We start from the raw sequence: 13,602 nt of genomic DNA, 5'->3' as shown, positions 1-13,602 counted from the left end.
TACAGACAAATGCGCCATTTTATTGATATGGTAATCTGAAATCTTACTCCCCTTAAGTAAATGACGAAAAAAATAAAGTATTGTTATCAGAGATAAAAGAAGATATTGTTAATAAAATCAAGGGGATATGTACAAAGGTTACACTCCAGAGAGCCATGTACAGGAACTTCGCCCCCTCTCAGAATAGAATAGAATAGATATTGTTAATAATATAATACAGGGTTGAACATGATAAATAAAAATATGCCCCGATATACAGGGTGGCCCAAAGAGTGACGTCCAAAGGAAAATGTTTGATTCCTTAGGTCAAGGGGTAGCCAAATCACCCCCATGTATGTTCAGCAATTTTTAGTAGTTTAGAAGTTATGATTTTTTTTCCTAATTTTCTGCGAAAATCGACCTCTGTGGATTAATCATGTTTTATTATTTTTAGGATAACTTTTTTAAAGCATTTTTTATTTTTGTGTCATCCTCTTAAGTTGTTCTTTAAACCATAAAAGTTTCAGCTTCCTAGCTGTAATGTAAGTTAGTTATTTTTTTATCGAAAGTTCGAATTATATCATCGAGCTAGACTGCTCTGAATTTTCTACTTGAAATTAAAAATTCAAAAAGATATTCTCATGGTGCCTTATTAATTTTAAAAACTCCGCAAGGTTCCAAAATTACATAAAAATAAACTATTGCTTAATAGGGTATTATTTGCAGAAAAAAGCCTTCAAAGGTACCTGGGTGGAAATTACCTAATTAGTAAATTGTTTCAGAAAGTTGAAATATTCCTGTTATGTCATTACTAAGGACTAATTAAGTTAGAGAATGTATCAAATTAAAGGGAAAATTAAATTATTTACTTTTTTTTTAAATTTAAGTTACATTTTTGAATGTAAATTCTTAGAAAAATGTTTTAGTCTGAGTAGTAAGATTTATGAGATAATTTTATTATTAATAATAAGTAAATAAACTCTAATAATTATTTTACACATTTACTCACAATAAATTTTCAAAATGGCGACCTCCCATAGCAATACACAACCTACATCTACGCAAGAAATTTTCTTTAAGTCGCCTATACGCTTCTCTGTTTCATTCAGATGTAACTTTTTGACAGATGTCACATTTTTGAGAAAAGGTACTTTTTTTACATGTTTAACCATTTGACAAATGTCATATTTTTTACATTTGTCACTTTTTTGACTTAAAGAAAATTTCTTGCGTAGATGTAGGTTGTGTATTGCTATGGGAGGTCGCCATTTTGAAAATTTATTGTAAGTAAATGTGTAAAATAATTATTAGAGTTTATTTACTTATTATTAATAAAAAAAATATCTCATAAATCTTACTACTCAGACTAAAACATTTTTCTAAGAATTTACATTCAAAAATGTAACTTAAATTTAAAAAAAAAAGTAAATAATTTAATTTTCCCTTTAATTTGATACATTCTCTAACTTAATTAGTCCTTAGTAATGACATAACAGGAATATTTCAACTTTCTGAAACAATTTACTAATTAGGTAATTTCCACCCAGGTACCTTTGAAGGCTTTTTTCTGCAAATAATACCCTATTAAGCAATAGGTAGTTTATTTTTATTTTTATGTAATTTTGGAACCTTGCGGAGTTTTTAAAATTAATAAGGGACCATGAGAATATCTTTTTCAATTTTTAATTTCAAGTAGAAAATTCAGAGCAGTCTAGCTCGATGATATAATTCGAACTTTCGATAAAAAAATAACTAACTTACATTACAGCTAGGAAGCTGAAACTTTTATGGTTAAAAGAACAACTTAAGAGGATGACATAAAAATAAAAAATGCTTTAAAAAAGTTATCCAAAAAATTATAAAACATAATTAATCCACTGATGTCGATTTTCGTAGAAAAAAAGGAAAAAAAATCATAACTCCTAAACTACAAAAAATTGCTGAACATACATGGGGGTGATTTGGCTACCCCTTGACCTAAGGAATCAAACATTTTCCTTTGGACGTCACTCTTTGGGCCACCCTGTATAATATATAGAGCAAAGTAAAATTTCATAAGACAGAAAGTATCGTAATTATGGATGTATATTACGGGAATATCATTCTCCCAACTATCCAAAAACCAAAATAATAATTTGCAACGTAATAAAAGAATTACTAACAAAACCTAATTTATATTTTTTTATAGAAATGCTATTTAAAATTTGCTCATTTGTATTACTGCCCTCTGAATCAACTTTGTTCCAATATATTTTTATAAGTCCAGTTGGAACTTGGCAGTTACAGTACAGTTGACCAGATTAAAAAGAACCTAAGTAACTTTTACGGAAACCACTACTGCACTTATAAAATAAGGTCTAGTTAAATAACAAATGAATATTTTTAAATATACCCACCACAGATCTCCTCCTCGACATGTTCTTGTAAGCATGGGAATAGAAAAAGTATTACAGTCAAGTACATCGCGAGCAATGAAAAAGATCCACTTGCTTGTAATGGCCGTTTCGTAATAATATGTCACCAGACCCTCTAGTACGGGTTTTGCTATTTATGAAAACGAAAAAAGTTTACGTTTTCTCCTGTCATCATTCTTTTGCATCAAAAATTTCATGTTAGTTTCCATTAGAGGCGTCACTTAGTATGAGAGAAAACGTAAACTTTTATAGTTTTCGACAAACTGTCAAACCTGTACTAGAACTGCAGAATTTTTTTTTTGCTCGCGAGTATAGATTAGCAATAAGTACGTATTATTTAAAATTCATTGCATTTAATCAATAAGATTTTACGTAATTGTTTAAATATTATGAACCGATGCTTTTATTGCATTCTGATAAGCAGCAGAGTTTTAATTTAGTTTTAATTTCTGAAGCAGGGTAATTAACACGTTATCGGTGCACAATACCATGGATTGTGAAACAATTGTTACATGAAACGTAACGCTAACGTAAGGTACCTTGTAATAATGTGCTATATTCCAAACAATTTTTATTGCCCCTTAATTCGGTTTACTAGCAAGTAAATGTAAAGTATAAGATTATGGGATACGCCCCTCGTGTGTTTGGCCCTGGGGCATGAAAATTCATTGACGAAATTTTACTCATAAGACAGTTCAGGCGTTCAGCGTTTTAGCCTATTAGTAATTCGATCTGTTTTAAATACCAATGAGTACTTAATTACTTTTAATTAAACTATTGGTTTCTTAGTATCTTGATGTTAGTTAAATAACTCCATAAAATATTGAGTACCCAAACAAGGCTTAATAAAAAATAAGAGTTTTTATTCGCAAATTGTCAAAAATCGATTGTTGATTGAAACTTTTTTGCAATTACCTTCAGTCACCGCAAAAATGAGTAGGTAGTAAGCCGAAAAGACTTTTTCAACAACCTGTGTTACTCTACTCAACCAATTTCCGACCATAAACCCTTGTTACATCTACCAAGTAGAGTGGCGAGACAGTATCCTCGCCCGATCCTCATACAAAGAACAGCTAGCAATTGACAGAGTGCTCGGCCGAGAATACTGTCTCGCCTCTCTACTCGGTAGGTGTAAAGATGTTTTATAGTCGGAGATTGGTTGACTAGAGTAACACTTCGGCTTACTACACCACTTTTGCGGTGACTGAAATTTTTCGGTGTAACCAGGGTATAAGTCTCTGAAGCATACCTGTCCCTGTATCTGGTGGGCCGGCGCGAAGGGGTTGACGGACACAGGGGAGCCCTGGTGAGGCAGCGCGGAGTGCGGGGAGCAGCCGGGCGGGCTGCGAGACATGGAGCACCCGCCGTAGTTCAGTGCACCTGGCGACTGCGACAGCCATGATCTGGAAGCAGTGGGCAAATACTACACTCACGGGTATCCTGTGGCATATGGAATGAAAAGGGCCGGTGGAACTTTTTCATCGCTCGAGAGTATATGCACATTTGCATACCTAGCGAGTTGCGCAAGACGATAGATATGAGGCTCAAGACAAAAGATTTCGATCGTGCGACATCGAAACTTTTGTTCCGTGATATTGTGGGCGTCTTGCGCCCCGAGCGAGGTATGGTTTGCAGGACTATTTACAAAGCGTAAAACATACATCCGAAAGGGGGTCACATAGCGGTGGTAGCTCAGTCGGGTATGCGCCCGCTTCTAACGCAAGAGATGCGGGTTCGAATCCCGGCGCTGACATGTACCAATGAGTTCTTTTAACTTAAGTACAATGTATACCATCGCTCTTACGGTAAAATAAAACGTCGTGAGGAAACCTGCATATCTAGATTTAGAACATCAATCTAGATATGTGAACCCACCAACCCGCAGTGGACCAGCGTGGTGGGTAATGGTCCAAGCTTAGGAAGGCAGTTTAGACCTAGGGGATATGCACAAAGGTTCCACTCGAGAGAGCCAGATGCAGGTACTTACACCCCCACAGACAATAGAAAATAGAAAAAGAAAAGGGGGTCACATAGCTCCTCAATTCTGCCAACTTTGCAAATTTGCGATACAAAAATACCAACCCCCATACTAAAAAGTTATTCCGTAATAAATGAGAAACAAAAAAATGTGTTTGTAATTTGTAATGACGAAATTAATTATTAACTAACGTAGGTATCTGTCAGGATTTTCTTTCAGTTCTTTGAATGTAAACCTATTGGATTGCAACTATTAAATTCATTTTGTATTTTCATACATATTTCTCATTTAGTCGGCAATATTTTGATTTTCCTACCATAGGCTATATGTATTCATCAAACATGTACGAGCTGTGCTTTTAGCTTCAATGTCGGAGGCAGGCAATATTAAATATTGTTGGTAGTTGTATAAATAAATGTTTACTCCAAAATCCCCAAATGTTGGATGAGAACATGTACTATGCCGTGGTCATGAAAAATACCATCTAAGGTGCCTATTATACTTCTTCTATAAACTTAATATTACCATTCACTGCATTGCAAAACTCTCAATACTCAATACTCAATTATTTATTTCATCCATAAATTTTACGCTCCCAGAATCACCAAATATTTCTTTATTATATTTAAATTATACCATCTTAAAAATGACTAAATAGCACGGACATAGGTATACCTACGTCTGACGACAGAAGATGCTCCATAATAGGAGTATAAGAAAACAGAAACTTATCAAAACCAACTTACGTATCATATCTGGGATAAGAGGGCGGGTACGGCGACCCTGCCCCGAAGTAGTTCCGTGTCCCAAGCGGCAGCGGCTGCATGTGCGGCGCGTGGCCCACGTGGCCCACGTGGTAGCCGTCCCCGAACAGCGTCTTGGAGTAGGGGGTGGCCCGGAAGGGACGCTTCATGCGCCGGCGCCGACGGAAGTTGCCGTTTTCGAACATGTCGCCGCAGTGAGGATCTAGAATAATGGGACGCTCACAAAACGTATGCAAAGTCAGGGGTCAAATTTTTTAAGTCAATTTTGGGGTGGGTGGAAGACCTGTTGTAGTGTAACGTTTCTTTTACCATCAATAGAATTCGCGTAAGCCAGTCGCAATAGTCAATGAATAAATTCCAAATATGTAAAAACAAAAACGCACAGCTTTTTTCGCAAGAGCACAGCCACCGATGGATCCTACTAAACACACAGCTCATTTTCTGAACACTTACCAAGAGTCCAGTAGTTGCCTTTCCGCTCCCCTCCTCCCTCTCTGGGTACCTTGATGAAGCATTCGTTGAGGCTCAAGTTGTGTCTGATAGAGTTCTGCCATCCCTTTTTATTCTTCTCGTAGAAGGGAAACTCCTTGGTTATGTACGAGTATATTTCGCTTAGCGTGGCCCGTTTTGTCTGGCTGTTCTGGATGGCCATGGTGATGAGGGCTACGTAGGAGAAGGGTGGCTTGGTGAGGGCTTGTGAGGCTGTGGTGGACTGAGGCTTCACGTCAGAAGCGTTGCCGGGGCTCGGCGGGGAAGACGACTTCGATTTACTCTTGGGTTCACTGTTGACAAACATTCGATTTAGGTCATTAGCTAATTTACCTAATTAATTAAATAATACTAGGTACTTTTACGTTTGTATTTTTTTTTATTTTATTTTGTAAAAAAAATAAGGACATTTTGTCTGTTTTTTCGTTTTATCCTATATATTTTTGTTTCTTTATGTACTCACATTATATACCTCAGTTAAATAGGGCATGCTACTCTTATTTCCTGGCTATGTTTATGTAAACAAGGAAATTCATTAAGACCGTAAACAAAGGGCTATTTACTTATAAAATACACGTAGCAACTTACACTTCTAAGATTCATCTAACCTAATGAAAAAACAGGAAAGTGTCTACTCCATGTTTATTGACCTAATTTTCTAATTACACTCACGAGCAATGAAAAAGTTCCAGCAACAAAAGCACCGATTTACTTCAAAACGGAAAAGGCTAGGGTAATTACGCCGTCTGCAATATTGAAGTAATTAGGTACCTTTAACATCGCATCAGAATGTAACCAACTAAAAACGTTAATATTTAGTTCAACTTTCAAACTAAATATTCACTTACTTAGTGACGGCATTTGTAAGTGGAACTTATTCATCAACTTTTTAACTTTTTCTAAAAAGCCTATAAGTTACTAAGCCGAAAGGGTGTGACTCAGGGAGGGGGTCACCCCCTTTTTGCAACACCCTGTATATTTGATAGTTTACCTGTTGGTAGAGCTGGTGGTATTGTCATCCCGGGCCAGCGCGGGCAGGCTGAGGGTCTGGTACACCCGGGACAGGTCTTCATCACCCTTGATGTGAGAGTTGGGGGTGTCCGCCCCGCCGTTGTCCTGAAGACACACCCGCTCGTCGTACGGGGAGGAACCTGGGACCGCCGAATGAGAAGTATGGTGAGACGAGTTCAGTTTCTTTTTAAATTCTATGTTAATAGATAGGTTTAATGTAACTGTTAACACACGAGTGTGCAATATATTCAGTTTCAGTTTCAATAAGTATAGGTATTTATTAATCATAAAAAATCACCCGACAGAACCAATTCAAAGGTTTATACTATAAAGATTCAGACTTCACTCTTAATAAACTAGGTAGGTATTTGCTAGTATTTAGTTAGTATTTTTATATTAGCTACCTACAAGTTTTCTCAGATGCAACTGTGGATGGTGGTTCGTATTTTTATGAAGTCCTACACACTTATTTCAGATATAATTAAACTTAGACAAGGCCATAAGATGATTCACCGTATTCATTCCATCGTGGCGATGTGATGTGCGAAATGCGTCATAACCAGCTCAGCTATTTACCGTTGTGCTGTCCAAAGCACATTTCTAACTAGTCGACCATTTTGATGAAGCGAATGTCGAATTCTCGAGTTAGTAACTACGAATTCTGATTGCTTTGCAAATAAGTGGGACGAATATACCTGAATCTACGCATGAAGAAATCCGTCCTATGCCTATTCTCATAACCGCGCTATTATGAAAACATGTTACGGTTTCAAAATCGAATTCAACTGCACGTAACATCGTCCAACTGCACAGTGTATTGGGCAGAGGTCTTTATAAAATTTGTATTGAAATGCTGAAATTAATTGTGCATATTGAACAATGTTTATGGAATATTATTGTTATGAGGTTGTTATATTTTACGCTTGGATTTAGCCAATCTTAAGCGTACGTGCCTCCCGATACGGTTTTCTTGGAAGCGTCGCTATGTTCCGCTGGAGCTGCTAAAAATATCTACTACCTATGTATATACCTACATACTACATAAGTAATGTGCTTATACATTTTTGTGAGAGATATTTATGTTATATGTACCTACAATACTATAATAGTACTTGAGCAGCTACAGAATTCCTAACCTACGGCTTAAGTATCAGCCGGGAGGACAATGTAGGTATATCTTTGTATGGACGTGCGCTGGGTTTATTCATGTAAGTTAACTTTTTTTTTTTATTTTTACTTATAATTTTCTATTTTACACAAAACAATTGTACTTGTTCTCAGAGGTGAAGCACACAAAATAAATTTCGTTACATAAGATTTTCGTAAGAGTAAGCACAACATGCGGCCTTATCGCTAAAAGCGATCTTTTTCAGGCAACCTTTGGGTGGGTTATATCATGTTCATAAGGCCTTGCCATTAAACTAAACTTCTGTTTCCTCAGCCTATCGCATTTTATAAATACATCACAATATAAACAAAAAATAAAATATATGCAGCAAAGTCACCACGCGTTCAGGCCGCGAAGGACAAATAAATATTTTCATTTCATTCATTTTGTGTTCAGTAACTGGAGCGTTGTTAACAACGAATGCTAATAATGAGATCGGTATGTGAAACCGGTTCATAAACACCCCAAATTTTTTAACAATTTCTATTCTTGATCAAAGTTTCTGGATTATTTTATAGTAGCTCTCAAAAACTCTTTCTGAACAATACAGAGCTGTTTTCATAAATTTGAACTAAATTTTAAAATTTCTATATGTATCGTTTTCATGAAATCATACTGTAAAGCGTGATTACAGTTCTGAGTTTTGACGTCTACCATCCCTATGCCATCTCTATCATCGTCAACCCTATGTTCATCGTGCCCCGTGTCCATCGTGCTTATCATGAACATAATATTATGTAAGTCTAGGTTAGTTATCCAGGTGAAATAAGTGTTCAAGTAATGTGGTGTAAGTGTTCTCATGCGTCACCTCCCCGGTAATCCACGCCGGCACCGCCCGTATTGTGTCGCACGCTTAACAATGGCCGATATTTATAAAACATTTAAAGCCGCCGTATCGTTCATGAAATTAATAACAAATAACAATTGTGGAACGTTAGTTGGGGCCATGCGAATTGACTCGCAGCCGCTCAATACCTAGACATTATGATGCGACCGGTATTAGTTCACCGATGCAACCAGACAGGTAGTTTAAGACATACTATATAGGTAGAGCTAAATCTCTATGGTCATATAAATAAGACGTGTATGGTTCCAATAATTATTTTTCTTTAATAATTTATACATACTGTGAGGGAAACTATAACTTGTAACAGACTTATATGCAGGTTTGTTTTAATGACTAACATTTACTGAAGTTAGCCGAAGGGACTAATTTATTAGCTTTACCTGTAACTGAGCCTGACCTGTAAACAGCCATAATCTTTTCTCTACGATCATGATCAATCTACAATAATTGGGTAAGCATTTATTGGCACAGCCGCCTTGAACTGGGAAATATTATCCTTTTGCTCAATTAGTCAATCTCCCGTAGAAACTCTTATAGGGGAGATCAAGTAACCTCTGCCCCGGGACAGGCACGAAATGAACAGATCGTTAGTAACCTAAGTACAGGTATAATATATTGTTTGTATTATTGCTCAATTACTATTTTCCTCGTATGTTGTTAATCATCTTCTTGGTCGTTTGTTGACAGCGAAATTTATCTTGCGCGTATCAAGAAAGTTGCACACTTTACAGTTTTATTAGCTTTTAATGAGTTTTTCTTAAAACCGGACATTTGTTCTTGGGGTGATATAGTAAATGTTTATTTTATTAGACACATAGTGGTATCTAGTGATCCTTGTAGCATAATTTACAGCAGTGATGATGAAAACTACATAATTAAAAGTACCTTCCATCATATCATTTTAGTGTGGAATGTTTAGAGAGCTTGGGATACATTTGCATTCAGCCATGCGATTACCTCCTGAATATCTTATTACTTCTTAATTAGGCAAAATTAAAGTAAAAACGTGTACAAAGATAGTTATTTATTTGTAGGCAAATCAACAACACAACTACAGAATTAATCAATAAAATGTAAAAAATATTATTTTACTTAATTACATAGGTTTTACAGCACAAAACTACGCGAGTAAAAAATCACGATCGCAAACTAACAAATAAATTAAAGCTGCATTAAAATTACAGTAATCTTTTAGCACTTCGCTTCACAATGTTGATAACTTGTTATTGTTGTGCTTATTTACAAATTCGTCTTAGCCTTCTAACCTCTGAAACGAATCCTTGAAACCGTAAACCGCTGTATTTTAAAACCATTAGAACGATATATAATTATATATGCAACATTTTAATATAATGGATAACCATTAAGTAACCAATCTACAATAGTTTCTTAAAAAGACATGTAAGAAATTAAACAAATTTAATATTAGCACTCCATATTTGTACCATAGTCCGGACAGTCCGGAGGTGCTGGATTTATCTTATCGGGTCTTGATTAGTGCCTCTTAAACTTACACCTCGTAAGCAATTTCTGCCGTGGTACGCAAATGTGTTCTAAGTATACATGGGTATCACCATGTCCCTTTTATGATAGAGACAATAAATAATGTATACCCTGGTTAATTTCCAAACAAGTTGGTCTAAAGAAATCTACCGCCAATGCAGCAACAGGCATATTCCAGCACTCATAATCTAACTGGTTAACTCGACCTGATCGTGCTTCAAGTATCCTCTCCTAGGCGAGGTCTGGAGCACTGATAAAATTTACCCTTACGCAAGGTTGGTTTCGTCATCGCCTGTTATGACTTCCGCGGAATTCGCTCCCGCTTGCGTGGAACCGGCGTTATTCAACGTGATTGTACATGCGAACAATTACCCTTTGTGGCGAGGTATCGCGCATTACGGTAGGCGCGTTAAATAACGTTACCGAGGCTCGAATTCGACTGTTTTACTGAATCGCAAAATGGACCATTCGATATTTATAAGGCTTTGTTCGTTGTTAGGAATTCTCTCCGAGCCGACCGGCGCTTAGCCGCCGGTTGCCGCCCCGGAGGATAATCTTTTATTTTGATATAGCAATAGGTTGTAGATAGCTATACTGCTGTAAGTTGTGTGTCATAGTCATAGTACTCATAGTCATAATTCATAAATCATAAGTGAGTTTTAAGATGAACTGTGCAGTGTGCAATGCAATGTGTGTATAGGTATATGGAGAACTAAAAATGCCACTAATGTCTATGGTGTCACTAAACTTCTCCAGAAGCCTATATGTATTATTTACTACAAAATATTTAAAATAAGTTTCATACGGTATATAAGGTATTTCGTCACCGCTCATATGTTCTACACGTATAAAAAGTTTTTTTGGCAAGACATTTTCCAAAAGCTCTGTCGAGAGAACGCATACACTTTGCATGATTGTTCACAATATCTGAAGATGATAGTCAGAATTAGTACGTCATATATGGTAAAGTAATACTATAATGTAGAGGTATACGTATGTATTAAGTTCTCACATGGATATGAGTAAATAGAACATCTGCTCAGCCAGGTATTGTGTTACAGTGTTAGGTATAACTATAACTGTTGCTGAGTTGGCAATACCTCACCTAGATATTCAATTTCATATTATATTCAGAAATATGCGTTTAGGGACATTTCCATATTCTCAATTTAAAATAAGTGAGTACATACGTACATACTATTTTTTTTCCTTTTTTATTTGCTTTGTTCTCGGTAAATTATGAAAAAGTTTGTATATCCTTTTCTTCGATCATAAGTATATATAGTATACCCTATTCTATTCTATTCTCTGTGGGGGTCTAAGTACCTGCACCTGGCTCTCTCGAATCGAACCTTTGTACATATCCCCAAGGTCTAAACTGCCTTCCTAAGCTTGGACCATTACCCCACCACGCTGGTCCACTGCGGGTTGGTGGGTTCACATATCTAGATGTGCTAAATCTAGATATGCAGGTCCCTCACGATATTGTTTTCCTTCGCCGTAAGAGCGATGGTATACATTGTACTTAAGTTAAAAGAACTCATTGGTACATGTCAGCGCCGGGATCGAACCCGCATCTCTGGCGTGAGAAGCGGGCGCTTACCCGACTGAGCTACCACCGCTCTCGACTGAGCTACCACCGCTCTTATATATATAGTATACCGTATACCCTGATCGAACATCCTTTTGAGTACGAATTCCAACATAAGCTATTAAAAATTATAATGAAAGCTCCAATATGATGTGTCTCTAATAATTGTTAGGTTATAATATATGTGTGACAGATAATATTGAGGCACTATACTGTATTTTTGTATAAAATCAAAATGAAACATTAAACACCCTTTCTGAACTAACCTTTTGGTCCTAGGTACGGCTACAATAATTATTCAAATAAGCTACCATAAAACACACTTTAAAAAGTAAGGTTCACCAACTAAAAACGACATTCAATTTCTAGAACCGAGTACGTACTTCAGGCGTTTGTTGACAAGCAGTCATTATAATCACGAGTGTGGTTCTCATTGTAAAACACAGGCAGGCCGACACAGATTCTCAAAATACCGTCCGTAGCAATCGAAACTCGACTCGCCCGAGGGGACATAAATCAAGGGCTATAGCTTGGACTCGTCACATAACTTAGCCGTTTTAATGTCACTTTAAATCTTATTACGTCGGTTCGATTGTTAAAGTACTAAAGCTAGAATGAAATGCTATAAGAGGAATGGTTTTGATTATTATGATTAGATTTCGTCAAGCAAATAAAATGTCATAAAACACATAAATAAACCTCTCTTTTTGAGTTTTTACTATCGTTAAATTGTATTTTGAATTTTTAATTTGACCGCATAGAACAACGCGGACTCGGGTGCAAATACTCAATGTTAGACGGTGATACTGCAGCTCTATGTTGCTCAAGATGTCATGTTACGGCGGTGACTGTCGCGGCGGCGGCGGCGATGGGGGCTCAGTTTGAAATACGAAGATCATTAGTTTAGGCTATCAGTTTAATCTTATCTTATTCATAAAATAGTTTGTACTGAATGTCTGACCAAGAATCACGCACTACGCAGAGGGGCTAGATACTCTAAAGTTGGTAAGTATACGTCAGGTTCTATTTAGGGGATGAAGGTCTAACCTATTGTTTCTTATATGAGGAAAGTTATTAGTTAGACTGTTTTATTTAAAAATTTAGAAAGTATTTCTTTATAAATAAATGAACTAACATGTTTTTCAGAATTTTTCAAAATTCATACCACATATAAGAGGATAACAAGGTTTTATGTTCTTAAAGTATTGGCTTTTGTTTATTCTCTTCTTTTTTGTCTGACCCGTAATTTTGGGACTCTTACTCAAAATTGAATTAAAGTATATACAAATGCAGAAATCCATAAATAATCAAAACAAAACGTCACTCCCTGGCTCACTGCAGAAGTGGCTTGGTATACTTAATTTACGACTGGGCAGTATTGTTCATTCAAAGCCGTGGAGTTTGATTGGCGATATTAAAAGTGTCAAGCTCTGGCTGCCGGAAATTCATTGATAGATTTAATCGCCTCCCTGAAATAATCGTACAGTCCACCGCAGCTGCTACTTGCTCTGAAACTAGGAGAACGTAGAACAAAATGGTGGACGATTACCATTATCATCATCATCATCACAACCCATCACGTCTCCACTGCTGGGTCTCCTTCCAGTGAAGGAATATTGGCAATAATAATAATTTATTAGATGAAAGGTTAATAATTAAATCTAAACATAAATAGTTTAGACGCAGTTGAAAAAGAGTGTTTAATTTGGTATATATTCAACAAATGATAGTTATCCTAAGCTTTATGTAGTAAACATAAAATGACAAATTAAATATAATTACATATGTATATACGTACTTAGATACTTACATAATATTACGTCTGAACATTTATGAAAAAATTAACAAGAAGGAACTT

The 13,602-nt window shown here is 36.2% G+C and overlaps 1 protein-coding gene across 10 annotated transcripts in view; it reads right to left on the bottom strand.

The window, feature by feature from the left end:
- The window catches only part of LOC105397542 (forkhead box protein L2), a 41,819-nt gene that overhangs the window by 6,064 nt on the left and 22,153 nt on the right, over positions 1-13,602 (bottom strand). For all 10 annotated transcript variants that reach the window (XM_048632493.1, XM_048632491.1, XM_048632490.1 and 7 more), the window contains exons 4-7: positions 6,616-6,775; positions 5,589-5,917; positions 5,118-5,337; positions 3,643-3,796 (exon numbers count right to left, since the gene is read on the bottom strand). In XM_048632493.1, the coding sequence (XP_048488450.1) occupies positions 3,643-3,796; positions 5,118-5,337; positions 5,589-5,917; positions 6,616-6,775 (863 nt within the window). The remainder of the gene's footprint in view (positions 1-3,642; positions 3,797-5,117; positions 5,338-5,588; positions 5,918-6,615; positions 6,776-13,602) is intronic.

This window comes from Plutella xylostella, chromosome Z, assembly GCF_932276165.1.
Source record: "Plutella xylostella chromosome Z, ilPluXylo3.1, whole genome shotgun sequence".
NCBI lineage: Eukaryota > Metazoa > Arthropoda > Insecta > Lepidoptera > Plutellidae > Plutella > Plutella xylostella.
Note: the sequence above shows the minus strand (reverse complement) of the source record. Positions and strands in the feature narration are given on the sequence as shown.